Genomic DNA, 23355 nt, shown 5'->3' with positions numbered 1-23355 from the left:
TTAGGACACACACGGTGCCTTTGCTCTGTTCCTCCTGGGACCCCAGGGTCCTCGGGCTGGGCAGGCCGGGCAGCCAAGCACAACTGGGACAACTACAGACCTTCCTACCACCTGCAAGTTGCCTTTTCTCGATGTGGCATTCGCTTGGTTGCTGTGAACCCTTGGTGGTATTTCTGCTGAAGCCCCGTGTAAAGAAGCATTGCTCTCCTCTGGGGACTGTCAGCCCAGGCCCATTTCAACTCAGTTACTTGGGGCCATGGAGAGAGTTTGGACAGCACAAGGGCCAGAGCCTCGGGCTGTGTCCTGTCTGTCCCTGCCCCACAGCAAGGCTGAGTGAGGCAGGTTCTCCGTACGGTTTGCTGAGGCTGGCCCGACAGATTGCCATAAGCCAGGGCCATGAGACCAAGTGCCTTCTCGAGGCCAGAGGCCAGGTGTGAGCAGGGCCGCATCCTCCTTGGAGGCTCCAGGGCAGAGTCTAGTCTTTGCCTCTTCCCACTAATGGTGGTTCCAGGCGTCCTGGACTTGTGACCCCACCACCCCAGCCTCAGCCTCTGTGGTCAGGGACAGTTTCCAGGAAGTAGAACATGGGCGTATCTTCTGGAAGGCCATGATTTTTTTTTTTTTTAAAGAGTTTATTTATTTATTTGACAGAGATAGAGACAGCCAGCGAGAGAGGGAACACAAGCAGGGGGAGTGGGAGAGGAAGAAGCAGGCTCATAGCAGAGGAGCCTGATGTGGGGGCTCGATCCCGTAACGCCGGGATCACGCCCTGAGCCGAAGGCAGACGCCCAACCGCTGTGCCACCCAGGCGCCCCTGGAAGGCCATGATTTAAACCCACTGCATTCTCTTCACTGTCTCCTCGGTGGTGAGGAATCTGTTTGAAATGCACTGTGGCTGTGGGTTCCTTATTCGAGGCCCCAGCATTTGTGGGGGGATGATTCACTGGACTTCCCAGTCTGTAGACCCCCGGCTTTTTCTTCTCTCACTTTGATAACCTTTAGTGCCAAAGCTTTAAGCCAGCAGGACCTCCAGAAAACCGAAATGTTCGGGTACCTCTTGGGATTCATGATTTTTGGCCTAGAGGCTTTCATTTTCTTTCCTTGTGCGGCCACTTTTTTTTTTCTTTTTAATGTTTTCTATTACACTTTAAAATTTTCTGCTCCGTTGTTAAAGATTCAAGCCTCCACCGCTCTCAGGTTCCTCTCTGTAACCAGACACAACTCTGTGCCTCCACTTTGCTCTCAGGGGCTCCCTGTGTCCACAGCCCTCTCTGGCTTAGGGCCCCATCCTCTGTTGAAGTGGCCTGTCCGCCTCCCCCAGAGTTGTCTCCTGTGCAGTCGTCCCTTGACGGTGTCCCCGCTCAGAGTCCCCATGCTCACCATTAGCTAATGCTTCAGAGTCATCACTTGACATACAAGATCCTGCCTGTTCAGGCCCCGTCTGCCTCTCTGGTGATGTCCGCAGGCTGTCCTCCCATCAGCAGACTCCTTTCACTTTGCCTCTCACACATTGGCTCTTCCTGTCTTGTTCCACGTGGGTGAAGCTTCGAGACTCTTACGTCCTCTTCCTTATCCCCCACATGCGCTGGTCCTCAGGGCCGCCAGGAGGTGGACATGAAGAGGCATCATTGTCTCCGGTTCTATGCGCCTGCAGGCACCTGGCCGACACTGACCAGGGAGAGTCTGCCCGTGACTCAAGAACAGGCCTTGCCTGTGCTCCCAGTGCGACCTCTCCACACCCTAGACCTCGAAGGCTGTGGTCTGATCCCTGAGAAGCCTGGGGCTCTTTCCGGCCCAGTATCTCTGCCCAGCCTCATTTCCATTGTGTTTTTCCTCTCAAAGTTGTCTTTGTAAAATAGTACTAATTCAGTAGATTCGAAGGATCACATGATGGCTTTCTGCTCGTCCCCGAGATGCTCGGTGTCCTCTCCAGGCCCTGTAGTGTCTACAACGGGCGCAGCTGCAGGAGTGATGTCCTGCGTTCCTGCTGGCACGAGAGCCGTTTGTAGAGAATGCTGGTCCTTTCCTTTGGGTGGTTCTTTTTTTAATTCAGTTAGCGTATAGTACATCCTGAGTTTTTGTTGCAGTGTTCAACGATTCCTTAGTTGCGTGTAACACTCAGTCCTCATGTTGGGATGAGCCCTGGTCCTCCCCTTTGAATTCAGACCTCCTAGAAGCAAAATGCCCCCCAGTGGGCGAAGAGCATTTCAGAGTGTTCTTTTCTCTCTCTCTCTTTTTGGGTTATTATCTATTCAGTGTGTTTCGAAGATTTTGTTTTTTGAGAGAGAGAGCGTGAGCACGAGGGTTGGAGGGAGTGGGAGAAGCAGGCTTCCCGCTGAGCAGGGAGCCTGATGCGGGGTCCATCCCAGGACACTGGGATCATGACCTGAGCCAAAGGCAGAGGCCTAACCGACTGAGCCCCCCAGGTGCTCCTCTGTTCAGTGTGTTTTAATCAGTATGTTTGTTTTATACTTTTAGATGCTCAGAGTTCTTGTCATTGGCTGTTATCGGCTCGCATAGTCTCTGACACGAGCCTTCAGTTTTGGTAACTGTGTGTTCTGGCCTCGTAAGATGTTACAGACTTATCATGTCCTCATACTTCCCCAGACCCAAACGCGGAGACTCCCCCTGCCGTAGGGAGTCAATATTTAGAGACCACAGAGGTCCTCCGTGGGCCTAGGAAACACCTGTTGGGGTGGGTATGCAGATGTCTGGGCCAGCGCGCAGGGCTAGTTAGGTCGAAGGGCATTCCTCCAGAAGGTCTGCCCAAGACTTGACCCAGACTGTAGGGAGTTAGGCACCTTCAGCAGACTCAGGGGAGAGGCCACACAAGACCACTGTCACTTCTGGCAATTGTTAGTTCAGTGGGTTTCCCAAAATTACCCTCGGATTGGATGATTTGTTAGCAGGATTTACAGAACTCACTGGAAACTACTGAACTTAGGTTTGTTACAGGAAAAGGTGCAGAGGGCCGAATCTGGGAGGGGCCCAGACACAAGGCTTCCAGTTGCCATCTCCCGAGGAGTCACGGGCAGTGCTCCCTCCTGACCCCACTTGTGACAATGGTGCGCATAGTGCATTACCAGCCAGGGAAGCTCCCCCGAGCCGGGGGGTCCAGAGTGTGTAGTGAGGCTTCATTACAGGGGCACAGCTGGTGCATCACCCCTCCCACTGCACTGTCGGGCGATACCATGTGACTGAAAGCTTCCGCCCTGAAGCACGCGGCTGGTCTTTCCGGTGTGGCTGGCTCCGCCCAGAGTCACCTCATTAGCAGAACTCCGAGGGGTGTTGAGGGCCCACCATAAACAAACAGTCCTATCGCTCAGGAAGTCCCAGGGGTCTGGAGGGTCCCCCAGGAGCTGGGACAAAGACCAGACCCCTTAGGGTGAGGCCAGATCCTATACACAAGCAGTCGGCAGTTTTTAAATATTCATACAGAATAGGTAGAACATTTATTTTTTTTAATCTTCTTTCCATTCTAGAAATTACGGAAGAAATCCCCGTGAAGACTTTGAACATGAAGACTGTGTATGTCTCTGTATTACCGACGACGGCAGACTTCTAACGTTGGTGTTCCGTGGCTTTGCCCCGGCACGTGCCTGTCCCTGCGCACGGAGGATGTTCCCTTCAAGGGCACGTATGGTTTGCTGCTTTGGGTCCACGATTGAAAGGCGGTGATTCCTTAGGTGACTTGGCGCCTCACAGTAATACGTACACGTAAGCCTGACTCCCGCGCAGCCACGTGGAGGGCAGGCTGGTCCTCTGCTCGCTTCTGCACTTGCACAACGTGGAAGTGGTTGCAGTGGCACGTTTACGTATCATTCTGTGGCCTTTTAAAACTTGTTTGAGATGTCTTGAAGGAGTGTGTTAAATATTTCTGCTACCTGGATTTTCCTGGGTAATTTGATGGAATATTGTAAGTTTCAGTAAATTAGAAGAGTAAATAAATTTCCTCTCAGGTAATAAATGTGTTAGAAGTAATTTATTTTCTCATAGTCGAATGAAACTCGAAATGTGTGATCTTTAAAGAACACAAAAACTTCATAGTGACTTCTTTGTTAAGACAGTGGGTAAACATCTAATTTCACTTCTTCCCCAAACCCTCTGTGTCAAAGAGGCAGATGCCAAGACAGAATCAGCTGCAGGAGTTTATTGGGGGAAACACAGATAAGGGGTGAAGGGAGGGGGCAGGCCCCTGTGACAGAGATGGGGAAGGAGGGAGGGTTGATTAGAAAAAGCCCAGCCCATGGGGCGCCTGGGTGGCACAGCGGTTAAGCGTCTGCCTTCGGCTCAGGGCGTGATCCTGGTGTTCTGGGATCGAGTCCCACATCAGGCTCCTCCACCAGGAGCCTGCTTCTTCCTCTCCCACTCCCCCTGCTTGTGTTCCCTCGCTGGCTGTCTCTATCTCTGTCGAATAAATAAATAAAATCTTTAAAAAAAAAAAAAAAAGAAAAAGAAAAAGCCCAGCCTGCAGGGCAACCTGGGAACACCCTGGTCAGGCGGGGCTTCCTCGTGAAGAGTCCAGAGGTGGGCGGACATGACCTGGCTTCGCCTGCCCGCCTTGGTCAGTCCGTGGCTGGGAGCCGCCGGGGGCAGCGCAGCTACAGCACAGATGCCCGGCGGGAGGCTGTCCAGCAGCTGCTCCGGCGGGGTCTTCTGGAGGGGAGCAGAGTGGTGCGTGTCTGGCTGCTACAATTAATGCATTTCAACTCCACAAAGTCGGACGGGAAAAAAAAGAACAGGTGTTGGTCAGGATCGTTGGAACGCCTGTGCACTGTCGGTGAGAATGCAAAATGTGGTCGCTGTAGAAAACGGTACGGAGGTTCCTCAAAAAGCGAAAAATGATCTGGCAACCTGGATCTAAACCCAAAGATGGGGCACCTGGGTGGCACAGTGGTTAAGCGTCTGCCTTCGGCTCAGGACGTGATCCCGGCGTTATGGGATTGAGCCCCACATCAGGCTCCTCCACTGTGAGCCTGCTTCTTCCTCTCCCACTCCCCCTGCTTGTGTTCCCTCTCTCGCTGGCTGTCTCTATCTCTGTTGAATAAATAAATAAAAAAATCTTAAAAAAAAAAAAAATTTAAACCCAAAGAACTGAAGCCTGGGCGTCGGAGAGATTCAGCACACCCAGCTCCACAGAAGCGTTACTATTTATCTGGTATTTATACTCAGTGAATAGCGTTCAATCTCTAAAGAGAAGGATGTGCCCTGGGGACATTGTGCCAAGTGCTTCTGTGAGGTCCCCGGAGGAATCCAGCCACTGCAGCTGCAGCAGGGAAGGGAAGGGGAACTTGTTCAACGGGAAGGTTTCAGTTTTGCAAGAGGAAGAAGTTCTGGAGGTCTTTTCACACCTGTGAATATAGTTAACACTACTAAATGGTTCCTGTAAAAGTGGTTAAGTTGGTAAATTCTAGGTATCTGTTACACTTTTGAGGTATTTTTAATGTCAAAGGGACAGAAGCCGGCCTGAAAGAGCTCCCACTGGCCAAAACTGGAACAATTTGAACAAAAAAATAATATGAGGAAAACCTCAGACAAGCCCACATTGAGAGCCATTCCACACAGTACCGACTCGAGACTGTCAAGATCATCACAAACAAGGAATGTCTGAGAAACTCTGACGGACCGGGGGTTAGAGCTGCAACATGAGGTTTGAAGGAACAATTCAGGCCATAACAAGGTCATGGATCCACAGGCTCAATATTGACAATTCAAGGTAATCTCAATCAAAATCCCAGCAGAATATTATGCTAAGTGAAAGACAATTATATTATTTCACTCATATGTGGAATTTACAAAACAAAACAAGCAAGCAAATGGGAAAAAAAAACAACAGGCAAACCAAGAAACAGACTCTTAACTACAGAGAACACACTCGCCAGAGGGCAGGGCAGTGGGGGACGGGGAAGTGGATGACGGGGAGTACAAATGCACCTGCTGCGATGAGCGTGGGGTGACGGATGGACGCGGTGAATCACTACTGTACACCTGAAACTAGTGTTACGCTGTATGTTAGCTACTGGAATTTAAATAAAAAATTTTTTTAAATCCCAGCAGGGCTTTTTTCATAGACATTAACAGGCTAATTTAAAAATGATGTGGAAACGTGAAGGATTTAAAAGCCAAATAAACTTTCAAAGAGAAGTAAAAGTTGGAGGATTTGATCTGATTACAAGACTTCTAAAACTATAATAATTAAAGCTATGGAATCGGCATAAAGATAATAAGTAGATCTAATGATCAGAGTAGAGAATCCAGAAACAGACCTACATATGTATTTTCAGTTGACTTTTTTTTAAACAATGCCGAAGACATCAGTGGGAAGAGGATAATCTTTTCCCCAAAATGGTATCGGGACAAGCGGACACAGAGCCCCGACCTCTACCTCTCCGTACGTAAAGAGTAACTGAAAATGTATCAAAATGTAGATATAACAAAGATACGTGTATTTTAGCACAATAAATTTATTAACAGAACTAAATGGGAGAGCTACAATTGATCCATTTTCTTTAAGGAAACGGGAGAAAAATCTCGGTGGCCTGGTAGGATAGGTAGAATAGCCCCGAGATACCTATGTCTTAATCCCTGGAACCGACAAATAGAGCAGATGCTAAAGAAACTGCAGCTGTGATTAAGGTTGTAGGCTTTATGATTAAAGAGATTATCCTGATCTATGGGGGGGGGGCAGGCAATCTAATCACAGGAGCCTTTAAAAGCAGAGAATTTCTCTGGGGGCCAGAAACAGAAGGGGTAAGAGATTCCAAGCAAGGATTTGCTGTGCCTTTGCTGGCTCTCTGAGGCGGAGGCCCAGTGCGAGACGGGGCAAGGCCTCTAGGGGCTGCAGTCGCCCCAGATGGCAACACCCAGGGAAAGGGGCCACAGTCCTACAGCAGGAAGGAGCCGGAACCGGCCAGTACTCTGGCTNGGGATCGAGTCCCACATCAGGCTCCTCCACCAGGAGCCTGCTTCTTCCTCTCCCACTCCCCCTGCTTGTGTTCCCTCTCGCTGGCTGTCTCTATCTCTGTCGAATAAATAAATAAAATCTTTAAAAAAAAAAAAAAAAGAAAAAGAAAAAGCCCAGCCTGCAGGGCAACCTGGGAACACCCTGGTCAGGCGGGGCTTCCTCGTGAAGAGTGGCGGACATGACCTGGCTTCGCCTGCCCGCCTTGGTCAGTCCGTGGCTGGGAGCCGCCGGGGGCAGCGCAGCTACAGCACAGATGCCCGGCGGGAGGCTGTCCAGCAGCTGCTCCGGCGGGGTCTTCTGGAGGGGAGCAGAGTGGTGCGTGTCTGGCTGCTACAATTAATGCATTTCAACTCCACAAAGTCGGACGGGAAAAAAAAGAACAGGTGTTGGTCAGGATCGTTGGAACGCCTGTGCACTGTCGGTGAGAATGCAAAATGTGGTCGCTGTAGAAAACGGTACGGAGGTTCCTCAAAAAGCGAAAAATGATCTGGCAACCTGGATCTAAACCCAAAGATGGGGCACCTGGGTGGCACAGTGGTTAAGCGTCTGCCTTCGGCTCAGGACGTGATCCCGGCGTTATGGGATTGAGCCCCACATCAGGCTCCTCCACTGTGAGCCTGCTTCTTCCTCTCCCACTCCCCCTGCTTGTGTTCCCTCTCTCACTGGCTGTCTCTATCTCTGTTGAATAAATAAATAAAAAAATCTTAAAAAAAAAAAAAATTTAAACCCAAAGAACTGAAGCCTGGGCGTCGGAGAGATTCAGCACACCCAGCTCCACAGAAGCGTTACTATTTATCTGGTATTTATACTCAGTGAATAGCGTTCAATCTCTAAAGAGAAGGATGTGCCCTGGGGACATTGTGCCAAGTGCTTCTGTGAGGTCCCCGGAGGAATCCAGCCACTGCAGCTGCAGCAGGGAAGGGAAGGGGAACTTGTTCAACGGGAAGGTTTCAGTTTTGCAAGAGGAAGAAGTTCTGGAGGTCTTTTCACACCTGTGAATATAGTTAACACTACTAAATGGTTCCTGTAAAAGTGGTTAAGTTGGTAAATTCTAGGTATCTGTTACACTTTTGAGGTATTTTTAATGTCAAAGGGACAGAAGCCGGCCTGAAAGAGCTCCCACTGGCCAAAACTGGAACAATTTGAACAAAAAAATAATATGAGGAAAACCTCAGACAAGCCCACATTGAGAGCCATTCCACACAGTACCGACTCGAGACTGTCAAGATCATCACAAACAAGGAATGTCTGAGAAACTCTGACGGACCGGGGGTTAGAGCTGCAACATGAGGTTTGAAGGAACAATTCAGGCCATAACAAGGTCATGGATCCACAGGCTCAATATTGACAATTCAAGGTAATCTCAATCAAAATCCCAGCAGAATATTATGCTAAGTGAAAGACAATTATATTATTTCACTCATATGTGGAATTTACAAAACAAAACAAGCAAGCAAATGGGAAAAAAAAACAACAGGCAAACCAAGAAACAGACTCTTAACTACAGAGAACACACTCGCCAGAGGGCAGGGCAGTGGGGGACGGGGAAGTGGATGACGGGGAGTACAAATGCACCTGCTGCGATGAGCGTGGGGTGACGGATGGACGCGGTGAATCACTACTGTACACCTGAAACTAGTGTTACGCTGTATGTTAGCTACTGGAATTTAAATAAAAAATTTTTTTAAATCCCAGCAGGGCTTTTTTCATAGACATTAACAGGCTAATTTAAAAATGATGTGGAAACGTGAAGGATTTAAAAGCCAAATAAACTTTCAAAGAGAAGTAAAAGTTGGAGGATTTGATCTGATTACAAGACTTCTAAAACTATAATAATTAAAGCTATGGAATCGGCATAAAGATAATAAGTAGATCTAATGATCAGAGTAGAGAATCCAGAAACAGACCTACATATGTATTTTCAGTTGACTTTTTTTTAAACAATGCCGAAGACATCAGTGGGAAGAGGATAATCTTTTCCCCAAAATGGTATCGGGACAAGCGGACACAGAGCCCCGACCTCTACCTCTCCGTACGTAAAGAGTAACTGAAAATGTATCAAAATGTAGATATAACAAAGATACGTGTATTTTAGCACAATAAATTTATTAACNGACAAGCGGACACAGAGCCCCGACCTCTACCTCTCCGTACGTAAAGAGTAACTGAAAATGTATCAAAATGTAAATATAACAAAGATACGTGTATTTTAGCACAATAAATTTATTAACAGAACTAAATGGGAGAGCTACAATTGATCCATTTTCTTTAAGGAAACGGGAGAAAAATCTCGGTGGCCTGGTAGGATAGGTAGAATAGCCCCGAGATACCTATGTCTTAATCCCTGGAACCGACAAATAGAGCAGATGCTAAAGAAACTGCAGCTGTGATTAAGGTTGTAGGCTTTATGATTAAAGAGATTATCCTGATCTATGGGGGGGGGGCAGGCAATCTAATCACAGGAGCCTTTAAAAGCAGAGAATTTCTCTGGGGGCCAGAAACAGAAGGGGTAAGAGATTCCAAGCAAGGATTTGCTGTGCCTTTGCTGGCTCTCTGAGGCGGAGGCCCAGTGCGAGACGGGGCAAGGCCTCTAGGGGCTGCAGTCGCCCCAGATGGCAACACCCAGGGAAAGGGGCCACAGTCCTACAGCAGGAAGGAGCCGGAACCGGCCAGTACTCTGGCTAGCTTTAGAAACGGTTCTTCCCAGGGCCTCTGTCTCATAAGAGCCAAGCTAGTGGACCCCACAGTTGGGGCCCTTGTGAGACTTAGCAAAGGAACCATCCAGACGCATCGGACTTCAGCTGCGAAGCAGTAAGCTCGTGTCATCTTAGGCCGCTTAGTTTGTGATAATTTATCATAGTAGCAACAGGAGACTAATACGTGGTGGTCGAGGCAAATATTTCTCATTTAGGCTCAGGTCATGATCTCAGTGTCCTGGGATTGAGCCCTGCATCAGGTTCCATGCTCAGCAAAGAGTCACCTTGAGATTCTCTGTCTCCCTCTGTCTCTTCCCCTCCCTGCTTGCTGTCCCTCTCTCTCTCATATAAATAGATAAAATCTTTAAAAAAAAAAAAAACACAAGAAAATATAAGTTGGGCTTGAAAATTAAAGACTTAAAGACTTGCTCTTCAAAAGGTGTATATATGGAAAGGCAATTCAGAGACTGATAAAATATTTGTAAAACATCTAGACTTGTTTCTCGAATATGTAAGGAGCTCTCAGAACTCAATAATAAGACAAACAACCCAGTTTTTTAATTTGGCAAAAGATCTGAACAGACGTTTCACCAGAGAAGGTGCACACATGGCATCAGGCACGAGTGGTGCTTGGCATCGTTAGTCGTTAGGAAAATGGGAAATTAAAGCCACAGTGAGAATCATCATGTACCCACTAGAACGGCTAGAAGTTAGAAATCCGACCCTATGGTGTGTGGGTAAGGGTGTGCTGCTGTTGGGCACGTGAAACAGGACCGTTGATTTAGAAAACAGTCCAGCACGTGTTTTTTAAGCTGAACAGACCTTGGGTCCATACGAGACGGCACAGACCTGTTTCTACTTGCCCCTCTAGGTCAGAACCACTATAAACCATGGGCATAACTAAAGACAACCAAAGGAGAAGTCTGGGAAGTGGTAAGAGGAAGGCGAACTGGTTTGGAGCCCCATGGCTGGAAAAACACAGTAGTGGGTGTCTTAGACACCCCCCCACCCCCCCCCACCAACAGCAGGTGGGCCGACCTAACACAAAGGAGAGCCCAGGCTGGAGCAGGAATCCCTCTAGCAGCAGCCTCCCCCAGCACAAAGAGGCCCTGCTAACAGTAAGCAGCAAGGGGAAATGCTCCTCCTTCCACCCAGACCCAACGTTCCAGAGGGTGGGGGCACAACTGGCACCCTGCCAAGGTGGCCTCTGTGTCCTCACTGGCCCAAGGCCCTTGGTAGCCAGGGTACCTGGTGCGGGTGAGGGTTCTCGCCATAACCAGCACATGCTCTCTGTCTCCACAGGCAGCAGAGACCCAGCACAAGCCCCGGGAAGCCTCGTTCTTCCCCAGGAAACCCCTTCTCCCAGAGACCCCGCATCCCAGCCTGTGGGTGAACCTCGGGATAGACAGGGTAAGTAATGTTTTCCCTTCAAAGGAGCATTTCAAGCCCGCCGAAACAAGAAGTATCGAACAAAGGAGCATTTCCAGCCCGTCGAAACAAGAAGTATCGAACATTCCAAGTGCAGGACAATTATTACTGCAGTGACCTGAACTGTCCTATAAGTTAGAAATGCCGGTCCCGGCCTGTCCATAAGCAGTGTCACGACTGGACCAGCCTTGTGCTTCTCATGACTGCAGGACACCCAGCACTAACCTTCAGGAACCGTGAAAAAAAGGTTTATCACTCAAAAGTCCTGGTGAGCGCCCGGCATGCCTGGGTCCCCCAGTGGGGTCTCAGAGAAAGTGCAGGCCTGGGGTTCTGCTTTGATTGAGGTCGAGGGTGGGGGCCTGGAGTTTCGAGGGCTCACTCTTCATTGATGAACTGAAAACAGGAGCTGGAATTTTAAGCTGGGGAAGAGAAAAAACAAGTGGGCCAAATGGTCACTGATTAAAGTCAACTGAGATCTCTCTAGACAGAGGAGCCTGCAGGGAAGGGGGTCGGGCTGGGTCTTCCTCCAGTCGTGGGGCTGGCAAGGTGTCCAGATGGCCGTCTCTCAAGTAGATGTGCCGGCAATCAGAGTAACTCAGGCGCTTGCATTACAAGCAGCAGACTCCCTGCTGAGAGGGCGCCTGCTGTGAGGCTTGATCCCAGGACCCAGAGATCATGACCTGAGCCGAAGTGCAGATGCTTAACCAACTGAGCCACCCAGGAGCCCAGTATTTCTTGTTTCTATTATTTTTTTTGTATTTGCAGTATTTGCATCTAAAACCAAGTATGCAAAGCCCAGAGTGTCTATCCCTGTGAGGACTCATTTGTAGCCCCCAGGGATGCTAGTCTGTTAGCTTGTCAGCCGTGAGTGAGGCCTGACAGCCATCGCAGTCACCCTCCCGTTGGCAGTTTTGCTTGGAGGGCACAAGAGGGACGTATGGGTGAGCAGCACTTCCCTACACTGCTGCGGCCACGCCTGCATGTCCACGCATTCGGAGAGCCCAGCTGGCCACCCCAAGTGAGCTCAGTAGGATAATCACCTACTGGGTCCAATCCCTAACTTGTCCTGGAAGGCGTCCGTCTTCAGGACACTGGCCTGTCCTGCTTCAATGTGCCCCTTAAATTCCCTCAGTGATTCCACAGGCTGTGCCCCATGCAGGTATTTTCAATGCCCTAAAAATCCTGTTTCACGTATTCATTCCAGTTTTCCAGTGCCCATCTGCCTGCTTGTGTGGCCAGGCCTTTGGCCACTGACACGAAGTGGTAAAAACCCAAACATTAGGGCTCTTTTCATTTTCCATTCTTCCGTCGCAGCAAGAAAAACAGTAGGCAGTTCAGCACACTGAGCGGATTTGTTCTTACCTTCCTCTGTCAGTTGTTCAATGAGTCGGCCACCACCTTTGAAACTGGGTGCTGTCCATTCACCTTGGAATTTCCATCTATAAAGCAAGAAGCTCTTTACTGGCCAATCGAGAGCTGTTCACAGAGCACCCTCAGTGCGGCCATGGGATCTGGCAGCTCTGCAGTGGTTCCAAAGCTAGCCCTGGGGGGGGAAGAGTCTGCTTGCACAGGAACACAAGGGTCACCTCCTTGCACCCCCAGCACCACGCTCCTGTGTCAACCATTCCCACTTTATTATGGAACTCCCTGGGCACTGCCTTCCTTCCTGTAGTGTGTGTCTGACATCACCTGAGCCATTATGGGTATTTCAGATTTCAAAATTATTTTATGTCATTCAGTACTGGGGGAAGTTTCAATTATGCTTGATAGGAAGCCATTAAGTACTTCAAATGACACCACTGCTTCTGGAGATTTTCTCTTCCAGAATCCCAATGATCACCACTGGGAGGTGCTCACGGGCTTTTGCCTTAAGCCCCAGTCTGCCTACGGGCTCTCTGAGCCATCATCACCCTTTCCCGTGGGCCACCCAGGGCTATTTGAATTTGTTGGTGCTGGCACTCAGGCTTCTGATGTGTCATTAAGTAGAGTGGTACGCTCTTTTGGCCACCAGGTGTTTGACACTGTTGAAATTAACAAACTGTGTGGGTTTAGGCAATTCTGCTGGTTCCCCATTTTGCATGTTCATTTAATACTGGCCAGAGGGTAAACTCATGCCTTGTTTTACAATTCTAGGTAGGGGCAGTGTTGCCTAGCCAGAGATAATAACCACCCCAATAATACATTCAAGTAAATGAGACCCAACCACTTTGCATAAAGTCTGTTCAAACATCCCAATTCTTATCCCAGCTTACCAGTAACCACTGCATCCCTGTATCTTCCCCCAGTCAACTGTAGCCCCATTAGGTTACACCCCCAGGTTTGGGAATCCCAGTGCATTGGGATCCCATGCCACAGAGTCCTAGAAAAGTCTCTTTACGACCTGGACAACTTACCCACATGTGTGCCTATGATCTTGGCTCTCCAGCCCATGGTTAAGCTAGGGGACTTGCTCATTCACCAGACCTTGTCCTGATTAGTTTGCTGAGCCATTGTCCCAGATGGCCTGTCAGCTTACTCAGTGTCATCTCTGACTTCCAGTTTTAAAGTTTTTTCCAAATTTGTACTTAAATTTGAGAAAACAGAGCCAAGTGGTTTAGGCTCTTTGAGTGTTGGGGGACCATTGGGAGCCACATTGGTCCACCCACCTCTGATTGTGCTGCATTAAAACCTCTGTGTTGTCCCTGTCAATATATTCTTTGTTCATCCCATTTCTCAATAACTGTCTAAAGAATATCACCTGCTGCGGAAGAACCCCTTGACTATCTCGTTTTTTCCATTTGCTTGTGAGTCACTCTGATTTTCTGTTGTTTCCCCATCATTTTTCCCTTTGGGAGTGGCCCTGAGGCCAGTGGCTGTAGCCCCGACTGGCTGGAGTCCCAGCCTGGCACTGCTGGGTAGTCTTCCCTGGTGCTCACCTTTATTTAATTTCAGACAACAGTGACCATGAGGTTGGCTGTCTAGCTTGTTTAATGTTATTTTATATTTCCTCATGTATCTTCAGAGCCAACTCTTTGGGAATTGGAGCTATCGTTACTAAATCCCACTGATAACTTTTATCTCTATGAGCTGATTGCAACGTGGCCACCATCTCCTACCATGAATGACCCAGTAGCCACCCAAGAGTCAAAGATTTATCAACCCCTACCTTCTCATCCTTCTTTATTTCAGATTTGGTAATTCATGAGGACTCACAGAACTCAAACTCTGTTAGACTAACAGTAACTATTACAGAAAAAGTATACAGTTTAAAATCAGCGAAGGCAGAAGTCGCAAAAGGTCAAGTCCAGTTGCCAACTCCCAGTGGAGCGGTGGAGACGCACTTAAGTTCCCACACCAGTGTGTGACAACTTGTGCAGATTACTGCTAACAGAGGCGCGCCCCAAGGCTTGTGTCTGTGGTTTTTACTGCGGGTCTGTCACCATGTGTCTTCCCTTAGTTACTCTGCCCACAACCCCTCCAGAGGTCATGCTGTCGAAGTGCAGCCCCAGGCCCACAGTAAATCACATTAGCATAAACTATCTGGCGCGGCCTAAGGCCCAAGGTACCCAAAGCCTCTCTCATCAGGCAGGGCAACCCCGAGGTCCCGAGGTCATCCATCAGGAGCCAGTCGAAGCCCCACTGTTTCTTGAGGATAAGCAGAGTCAACCCCTCAGCTTGCGAAGTCTGTCTCTTACCCACAGTATCCAGTTGCCCAGCACCATTCGGTGAAGAGGCTCCCGGTCTGTGTGTCTGTTCCTCTGCTGGTACCTCGAAATCAGGGTTACTGTGGCTGTCCAGGGACCCACACACAGTGCCAGGCAGATTCTTCCCACTTCATTCTTCTCCTAATTGTTATCCCTTGACCTTTCCATATAAATTTTAGAAAAAATCTTGTCTGTATCTTCAAAAATTCTTGGAGTTGGATAGAAACTGCATTAAGCCTATGTATGGGGGCATCTGGGTGGCTCAACTGGTTAAGTGTTGGTTCTTGGTTTCAGCTCAGGTCATGCTCTTGGGCTGTAGAATCCAGCCCTCCATTGGGCTCCGTGCTCAGCAGGGAGTCTGCTTGGAGATTCTCTCCCTCTGCCCCTCCCCCACCCACTCTCTCAAATAAATACATAAATAAATGTTTTAAAAAGACGTATGTATCATTTTTTGGGTAATTAACATCTTTATTGACTCTTCCAATTCAGGAACACAGGGTCTTCCTCCATTTATTTTATTTTTTTTTTTAAATCAGCATTGTTTTCAGCATAAAGTCCAGTACATGTTTATTACATTTACACCTAAATATTTCATTTTCTGAGTAATTGTAAATGGAACTGTACTTAATTTCAGCATCCTTTGCTAGTATATAGAAATACAATTAATCTTTATGTCGATCTTATGTATCCTACTACCATATAGGTTCCTTAGAATTTTCTATACAAACCATTTTTTCATCTGTAAATAGGAGCAGCTTTACCCCTTCTATTCTAATAACTATGCCTTTTATTTCCATCTCTTACTCTGCTGAATCGGTCAGGACTCCCAGTACTGTGCTGAAAAACAATGTTGAGGGTAGACATTCCTGTCTTGTTCCCAGTCTTGGGCAGAGTGTTCAGTCCTTCATCATTAACTAGAGTCAGCTGTAGGTTTTTGTAGCTACTCTATCAAGTTGAGGGAGTTCCCCTCTATTCCTATTTTCCTGATTTTTTTAAATCATAAATGGGTGTTGATATTGATGCTTTGTCTGCATCACTTGATATGATTATGTGATTTTTCTTCCTTAGCCTCTTTCCTCTCCTTCTAGGACTCTGGTCACGTTATTCTTAGAACCTTAGTTATTGGTTCTCTAAGTTCCTGAGGTTCTTTTTTTTTCCCCCAGTTTCTCTCTGTGGTTCAGATTATATAATTTCTATTGTTTTATCTTTCAGTTTATTGATTCTTTCGTGTCCTCCTTTCTACTCATGATCCCAGCCACTGGACTTTTTATTTCAGTTATTGTATTTTTAATTTCTGAAAGTTCCATTTGTTTCATCCTTATTTCTTCTATTTCTTTGCTGAGGCTATTTTTCATTTGTTTCAGTAGTGTTCATAATTATTTACTGAAACATTTTAATCAAGGCTGCTTTTAATTCCTTGTTAGGTAATGTCAACATCTCTGTGTCACATTCGTCGGCATTTATTTGTGGTCTTTTTCATTCAGTGTGCTATCTTCCTGCTTTCTTGATTTTTTTATTGAAACCTAAGTATTTTATACTGTTATGAGATTCTGGATCTCATCTAAAACTTCTGTTTCAGCTGGCTTTATCTGACACTGCTCCACGATGTCAGGCTACATCATACTGCCAGGTCCCCACACATCTGTCCCGGCACCAAAGCAAGAGGGTAGTGGGGTTAAAGTCCTAGCTTCCTACTTGGCCTTCTCAGCACTACCCTAGGGGTGGTGGTCCTGATACCTCATTTCAGCCTCTGCAGGTTAGAAGGTTTGGGTCCCCACTGGCCTGTGCCTGGGGTCGTTTCTTCGGTCACGTTTGGCTGGAGTAGAGCAGTTATGGTCTCAAAGTCTTCTGTCTTGCTGGCCGTCCCTTTCCAGGTGCTGTAGCTAGAGAGAGCGCCTCTTTTTGAAGATTTTTCTGTCTGCAACCACCTGCATTTCCAGGTTTATGGCTTCTTTGGCTCCAAATAGAAAAACCAGGGGCGCCTGGGTGGCTCCGTCGTTAAGCGTCTGCCTTTGGCTCAGGGCGTGATCCCAGGGTCCTGGGATCGAGCCCCACATCAGGCTCCCTGCTCCGCTGGGAGAGCCTGCTCCTTCCTCTCCCACTCCTCCTGCTTGTGTTTCCTCTCTCGCTGGCTGTCTTTCTGTCAAAGAAACAAATATTAAAAAAAAGAAAGGAAGAAAGAAAGATAGATAGATAGAAAAACCAGGGAATGCACTGCTGTGTCAGTCCTTGGCTCCCAAAGTCATTAACTAGTCTGCCTCCTTCTTTGTGCCTTTCAGTCTTCTATATAAAACGTCCAGCACTTACTGGGAAAAATAGGAAATATATGTCTACTCTACCTTCCCTAAAAGTGGAAGTGCCCTTTTTCTTGAACACATCTGTGGCTGTGGAGGGGAACTCGTGGTAGGGTCATCGGAAAACAGTGACCCAATTGGGCAGCATCCTACCTGGCCTTCAGCCTTCGCTGCCTGAGGGCTTGTGGTTTCTAATGGGGCAGGGGTGGCAAATTATGAGAAAGGCCAGGACAACTTCTATTTCAGGCTCCTCATTTAGAAAGAATTAATTGAGTTAAATAGAAAACGATCTAGTGGTAACATAGTCAAAAGAAGCAAAAAGCCACGTACCTTAATATGGGGGGAGGGGAGGCTAAATTCCCACACAGACGGTGCACCTGACCAGGATGACGTGGTGTGTCACATATTCCCGGTGGAAAACAAACCACAAGCAACCAAAAACTTCCATCCCCTTTATACTCTCTGGAATAGTGCTTTCAAACTGCAGTTCGAATTGGATATAAATAAAACAAAATAAATAACAGAGAAGAGAGATAAATGTAATGGAAAAGAGTTAAGTCTCCAATTACTTCACATGGCAGTTAGAGTATTTTGTGAAACTTTCATTTTAATGTACATATTAATCTATAGGCATACCAGAATCACAATGTAAAATGTTTGCTATATATTTTTGCCCAAAGTTCAAAAACTCTGACAGTTACTTGCGCTTAAGTATCCTTTAGTAAGATTTTAAATAAGATAGCAAAAAATGACATTGCTTTTTTAAAAAATAATCTGCTTAAGGAATTATTTAAATGTGTGTAAATTTTAGTTAAAAAACACGCATACGTATATGTGTCGTAGACTCAGTCCTGCAGCACAATATGAAAGCTCACAGGAAAGACTGGGGTCAGATTTCAGGCAGGACAGCACAGCTGGAAAGCTCACCATAAGCCCCACACATTCATAATCTCATCCTCTTGGCTCCTACGTCATGAATGTGGGACTATGGCTAAGTCCATTTAATGAATGGATACAATCCATTTCTAAGAACTCGTCACCCAATGCAGACTGCCTTGGGTTTTCTCTTACAGGCATTGGTGTCTTTGAAGGACGTGACTGTGGCCTTCAGCCAGGAGGAGTGGCAGCACCTGACCCCACACAGAGGACCCTGTACACGGACGGGATGCTTGAGAACTGCCACCGCCTGGCTTCTGTGGGTGAGTGCCACTGGTCCGTGCAGGCTTGGCCCTGTGGACACTGTGGGGCAGAAGTGGGGCCTGGAACTTAGGAAGGCTGTGCTGAGTCTCTAAGTTCTCAAAATTTCAGACTCCCTTTGGAGACTGAAGGTGTAGCTCTCTTACCAGTAAAACATGTTTACGTTACTGAAATGTAAAAGGGAAGCTTAATTATGTGGCCCCTGAATCCCCAGTTTTTTGTGGTTTTCCACTGACAGGGTGTCCAGTTCCTCCAGCAGATGTGATCTTCAAGTTGGAGTGAGAAGAGCCAGGGATGGATGAGGGGAGAACTGCAGGTGATCCCTGCTTAGGTGAGTATGGGTCAGACACAGGGGAGAGAGGGAACTCAAACTCCGGTGAGCGAGGAAGAGGCTGGCCTTTCTGAGTGTGACCTCGGCCTTTTAAGACTCCAAGCAAGAGTATCACAGAAATCCCGTGACCCTCAGGTGCGTATCTCTCCCAGCAGCTGCCTCCCGGCTTGAGCAGCAGGTGACGCTCTCACTGACGCCAGAGCTCACTTTGGGTCTTCTCACCAGGCTGTGCCTTTGTGGCCTGTCGCTGTCCCCCCGACACCCCTATTTTCCCTCATTCATGCTGTGAGTTTAGATTCATCCCTTTGTGCACTGAGGCCCCAAGGGATCTACCTTCTTTCCAAATTACTGTGTGATACTCCTCTTCCTCAGTCCCTTTGCATCTCTGTCAAAGTGACCCTCTTACCACTTGCCATCCTCAACTCTTACAACTGTTGTGACGTTGTTAAAATAACATCTGTAAAGTAGAACCCAGACTGTACAGTGGTGAGCTGCATCCAACCAAGGCCACAAAGGAATCTAAATGGAGACGTTTACTACTCACAAGCCTTGGAGGAGACACACACAGACCTTGAGGGGCCTTGCTGTGTGGACAAGGCAGGATGCAGGCAGAGCCAGCACAACAGAACCTGGGGTTCATGCCTTTTTAGGGTCTGTGAGTGCTTTGGGGTTTCTGGGTTAGGGCTGGCTTTGGTAAGTTTTCGGGAGGGAGGGAGTTCTTATGTAAGCGGTACGTAAGGGGAAGGCTCCGTGAGGCGGGGGAGACTGCTTATCACAGGGCTGATGAGGAAATCATATCAGAAACTTACATTTATTTGTGACGCTGTTATTTAGGGCACGCACTAGAAGGAGATGCAAGCATCACTTCAAGGCTTCTGCAGGCCATTTGGCCGAAAATGGGATGCTGACACAGAAGTATTACAGAGCAGTTTAGCCAAATTCTCAACAATAACAATACAAAAATTAATTTAAGATGTAAATTAATGTGTTTGAAAGTATAAATCTTGGGGCGCCTGGGTGGCTCCATCGTTAAGCATCTGCCTTCAGCTCAGGGTGTGATCCCAGGGTCCTGGGATCGAGCCCCATGTCGGGCTCCCTGCACCGCTGGAGCCTGCTTCTTCCTCTCCCACTCCCCCTGCTTGTGTTCCCTCTCTCGCTGGCTGTCTCTCTCTGTCAAATAAATAAATAAAACCTTAAAAAAAAAAAAAGCATAAATCTTCTAAGGAAAAAAGTATTTTTATAAACTTTGAGTACGTAAAGATCATCGTTATTTTAATTAATAGAACAGCAACATTATAGTTAACAGTGAAATGTTAAGAAGCATTCCCCATAACACCAGACACTACAGGAGGACAGCTACAGTCACCATGACTACTGAGGATCGTCCTGGAGGTTCCAGACGTCATTGTGAGACCAAACAACAAAACCAAACCAAAGCAGAAACAAAGGACTAAAAATAAGGAAACAAAACACTCAAGGTTCACAGAAATAAAGGTCCACACAGAGTGTACAGACAATTAGGCTGAACGAGAGTTTAGCAAGGTTGCTAGGTAACGATGGACTGACTACACAGTGGAGAGTACCTTCAGCTAAGCCTCTTTGAGAAACGAACTCTCTCCCAGAGATGGTGCAGGATGGCATTAAGCTCAAGACCATCAAGTGGGCCCCACACTAGAAGCGTGGACCTCTGAAGGGACCCCATGAAGGGCTGCTTTTTCGCTCCCTTTCCTGCTTCTTTTCTTGCTAGGACCTGCACCCCCCCCCTTACACGCGCCTTATAGTACAGATAATGTGTGTTGTCCTTGTAAAGGTCAAAGAGTTAATGATTTCTTTTTAACTCCCAGCACAACAAGGAATACCTGAGGAGTGACCAGGCGGGGTCATCATGCCAAGACCCCTGGCTCCAGGGCATAGGTGGCTTATAGAGGACACCTAAACACTCGTCTTCGTTGCTGGATGCGAGAGGACACGTGCATCAGACCACAACCCTCAATAAAAACCCCAGACACCAAGCAAAGATGAGACTCACTCTTCCTCCCAAGCCTCCTGGACCCTCTGTTACCTGTTCTCTTTCTAGGTCTTCCACAAACTCTGCTCTCACCTCCTCTCAACTCACATTTGATTTCTACCCTGCCCAAAGCCAAGCGCCCTCTTGGCGGGTCCTTGGACCCAGCCAGGCTTCGTCAGCTTGGGCTTTGCTGCCTCACCAACCCACGCAAAGCTGGGCACCTTGTTATACCTCACAAGTGCTCCATGTTCAAACTAGAATTACTATATCCCAGTTTACTTCAGCATCAGTCCACCTCCAAGGCAGAAACCCAAGAAAACCATCTTTCTGCAGTCTCAGCTCCTTTAGCAAGGAATACTCCCCATTTCTCTCCAGGAGTCCTTCCCTGCTCCTATAGTGGGTGGATGTTCTCCCGAAACAGTGGGGACATTTGCTAGGATTTTGCTGCTGGACATGTCTGTGTCTTTGGTAGGAGAACCAGAGGAAATGGAAGGCTTTGTTCAGAGACATGATGCTCTGTTTGGACATTTGAGTTGTTGCTTCCTACTGCTCAGTGAGACTGACTCCTTGAGGAACAAGCATAATCAACTATGATTTAATCTTTCTTTGTGGCTCCAAAGGTCACTTCTTCATATTGACTGTAGACCAAACAGCAAGTTTCTTTGAAGGCTTGTCTCCTTTCTGTTTTTGTTGTCCTTCCTTTCTTTTGACCTAATACAGCTAGGAATATCTATAAGACTCTATCCACTATTCTAGTAATTTTTCTTTTTTTTTAATTTTTAAATTTTTTTTAAAGATTTTATTTATTGGAGGGAGGGAGGGAGAGTGCGTGCACATGCACATGAGCAGGGGAAGGGGGAGGGGCAGGGGGAAAGGGAGAAGCAGACTCCCCACTGAGCAGGGAGCCCAACAAGGGACTTGATTCCAGGACCCTGGGATCATGACCTGAGCCGAAGTCAGATGCTTAATTGACTGAGCCACCCAGGCGCCACAAAACATCTTTTTTCTGTAAACTTTTCTACTTTGTAAATTTATTGGTGTGCCTGTGTATTTGTGTGTTTTACCATGCGTATATCATTCGAAAAGATAAATTAATTTAAAATATCTGGCCAATCTAATGGGTTGCTCTAATGGTAGCTCTAACTGCATTTTTTCCCAACAATATCCTATTATTCTTTAACACTGGTTATTTTACACATAAGCCATAATAAAATCCCCAGGACACTCTCCCCAACCCCACCTCTGGCATCCAGACTGGTTTTTAAAAGTGAAACAGATCTGTTTACTCCCCTGCTTTAAAACCCTCCAGTGGCTTCCCACAGTCACACTCAACCCTGCTGCCATCTTCCTCACTGCACTTACTACAGAAAACCACCTTCCTCACCTGTCTGTATTTATACATACTGCCTGTCACCGACTCCATAACATGGTATCTTTACCTGGATCACTGGATATTAGTACACACAGGTGCACAATAATTCCTGAATAAAAGAGTCTGAGTAAAGGAATGCAAGGAAGACATGTTTCTGTTCAGTGGCCTAAGTGAAGCTGCCATATAGCCTCCGACTCAGACACAGCTCCTAGTTCACTCAGCTATCCACAAGAGAATGATTGTGATCAAATTATCAGAAATTAATATAAAAGTTGACACCTCAATTCAGTAAAAAGTGGATGACATTACAATCATCCCGTGTGAAGAATAAAATAAAATTACATGGAGAAAATATAACTTAATAGCTAAGAGCTGTTGAGCAATCAATCTGTGCCATAGTCGTGTATTAACTCACTTAATTCTCCCAGTGGAGACACACAGTGCTCTGAAGAAGGTTGCCCAAGGTCACCAGGGTACTAAATGGTGGCGCAAGAGCTAAAAATTCAGGAGGCATCTTGAATGTGGTGATGGTTACACAAAATGCTTAAATTCTACACCAAAAAGAGATTATTTTATTGAGTGTCAATTAAAAATAACTTTCTAAAAATTCACAGGGTAGTGATTATGAGACTGCAGACTATTTAAAGGGAGACATGACTTAGCACCAAGCACATGAATGTACTATACTCTCAACTATTAAAATTTCCTCCTGTGATCAGGTACCACGAGGTCTCTACCACCTGAGCCCCGAGAGTGACCAACCCCCATCAGTTCGCCACTGACCTCACCAGATCCTCATCTCCAAACTTCAGGACCCAAATGCGCAGCCACGGACCAACGTTACTAGCCCACAGAGTCCGCGTCCCTGGCCCGACCGTCACGCCGCCAGCGAGCACACAGCCCCGCGCGCCGGTCCCACGCCGACCCCCTGAACCTCAGGGTCACAGCCATCCTCACTGAGCCCACGCGCGCGAACGCTGACCTCGCAGGTGTCTCATCACGAGCCGGGGCACCGCGCCACGAACCCAGCCATCACTGACAGACCAGGCAAACGCTCCGGCCGCAGGTTTCTGGTTCACGGAGACACCGGCGACCGCACACACGCCGTTCTAGAGCAACTTCCGCCCGCGGAACCGCCCCCGGCCCCGACCCCGGAACTACGGTGGCCGCGAGGCGGGGGGCTGCGCACGCCGCCAGAACTACGGAGGCCGCGAGGCGGGGCTGCGCACTCCCGGCCGGACCGCGACCGGCGCACGCCGTCCGCGAACCTGGGCCCGCCGTCGCCGGCCGCCGCGCGCTTCGCGGGGACCCGGGATGCTCGCGGGCAGATTCGGTCCGCAGGTGGGCAGGAGGGAGTTCGGTGTGGAGATTGTGGAGAGAGG

General features: G+C 47.8%; 3 protein-coding genes and 1 long non-coding RNA gene across 12 annotated transcripts in view; 3 read left to right on the top strand and 1 right to left on the bottom strand.

Moving 5' to 3' along the window:
* IARS1 (isoleucyl-tRNA synthetase 1) overlaps nt 1–3963 on the top strand; it is a 64065-nt gene extending 60102 nt beyond the window's left edge. For all 4 annotated transcript variants that reach the window (XM_034647372.1, XM_011235347.3, XM_019808397.2 and 1 more), the window contains exon 34: nt 3483–3963. In XM_034647372.1, the coding sequence (XP_034503263.1) occupies nt 3483–3565 (83 nt within the window). In that variant the 3' untranslated portion in view covers nt 3566–3963. The remainder of the gene's footprint in view (nt 1–3482) is intronic.
* Nucleotides 3964–9965: 6002 nt separating this feature from the next.
* LOC117797016 (zinc finger protein 558-like) lies at nt 9966–20574 on the top strand. 2 transcript variants are annotated; one of them, XM_034647393.1, is made up of 5 exons: nt 9966–10593; nt 10963–11070; nt 18139–18264; nt 18501–18593; nt 20438–20574. In XM_034647393.1, exons 1-4 carry the CDS (start codon nt 10551–10553, stop codon nt 18542–18544), a joined length of 321 nt encoding a protein of 106 aa, XP_034503284.1. In that variant the 5' UTR covers nt 9966–10550; the 3' UTR covers nt 18545–18593; nt 20438–20574. The 2 variants fall into 2 exon arrangements, with proteins under 2 accessions (XP_034503284.1, XP_034503283.1); XM_034647392.1 differs by lacking the exon at nt 20438–20574 and having other exon boundaries at nt 18501–19328.
* Nucleotides 16852–23328, bottom strand: LOC105241324. 2 transcript variants are annotated; one of them, XR_004621829.1, is made up of 3 exons: nt 22757–23328; nt 17396–17546; nt 16852–16907 (listed from the first exon to the last, which is right to left on the bottom strand). It is a non-coding gene; the product is annotated as an uncharacterized LOC105241324 (long non-coding RNA). The 2 variants fall into 2 exon arrangements; XR_860373.3 differs by having other exon boundaries at nt 16855–16911.
* Nucleotides 23181–23355, top strand: part of LOC100472638 (zinc finger protein 484) — a 117873-nt gene continuing 117698 nt past the window's right edge. For 2 of the 4 annotated variants that reach the window (XM_034647374.1, XM_034647373.1), the window contains exon 1: nt 23186–23314. In XM_034647374.1, coding sequence (XP_034503265.1) covers nt 23288–23314 — 27 coding nt within the window. In that variant the 5' untranslated portion in view covers nt 23186–23287. Of the gene's footprint in view, nt 23315–23355 lie in introns of all 4 variants that reach the window. The other 2 variants (XR_004621827.1, XM_034647375.1) reach the window with 2 other exon arrangements.

This window comes from Ailuropoda melanoleuca, chromosome 17, assembly GCF_002007445.2.
Source record: "Ailuropoda melanoleuca isolate Jingjing chromosome 17, ASM200744v2, whole genome shotgun sequence".
Lineage (NCBI taxonomy): Eukaryota > Metazoa > Chordata > Mammalia > Carnivora > Ursidae > Ailuropoda > Ailuropoda melanoleuca.
This window is presented reverse-complemented; position numbering and strand designations above follow the sequence as displayed.

What these genes read in the sequence shown, in the direction of transcription:
- LOC117797016 (XM_034647393.1), top strand. Translation starts at nt 10,551, where the DNA reads ATGGGCATAACTAAAGACAACCAAAGGAGAAGTCTGGGAAGTG. An exon ending in TGAACCTCGGGATAGACAGG is followed by an intron (nt 11,071 to 18,138) that starts GTAAGTAATGTT and finishes TTTCTCTTACAG; the next exon opens with GCATTGGTGTCTTTGAAGGA. An exon ending in CCACCGCCTGGCTTCTGTGG is followed by an intron (nt 18,265 to 18,500) that starts GTGAGTGCCACT and finishes TTCCACTGACAG; the next exon opens with GGTGTCCAGTTCCTCCAGCA.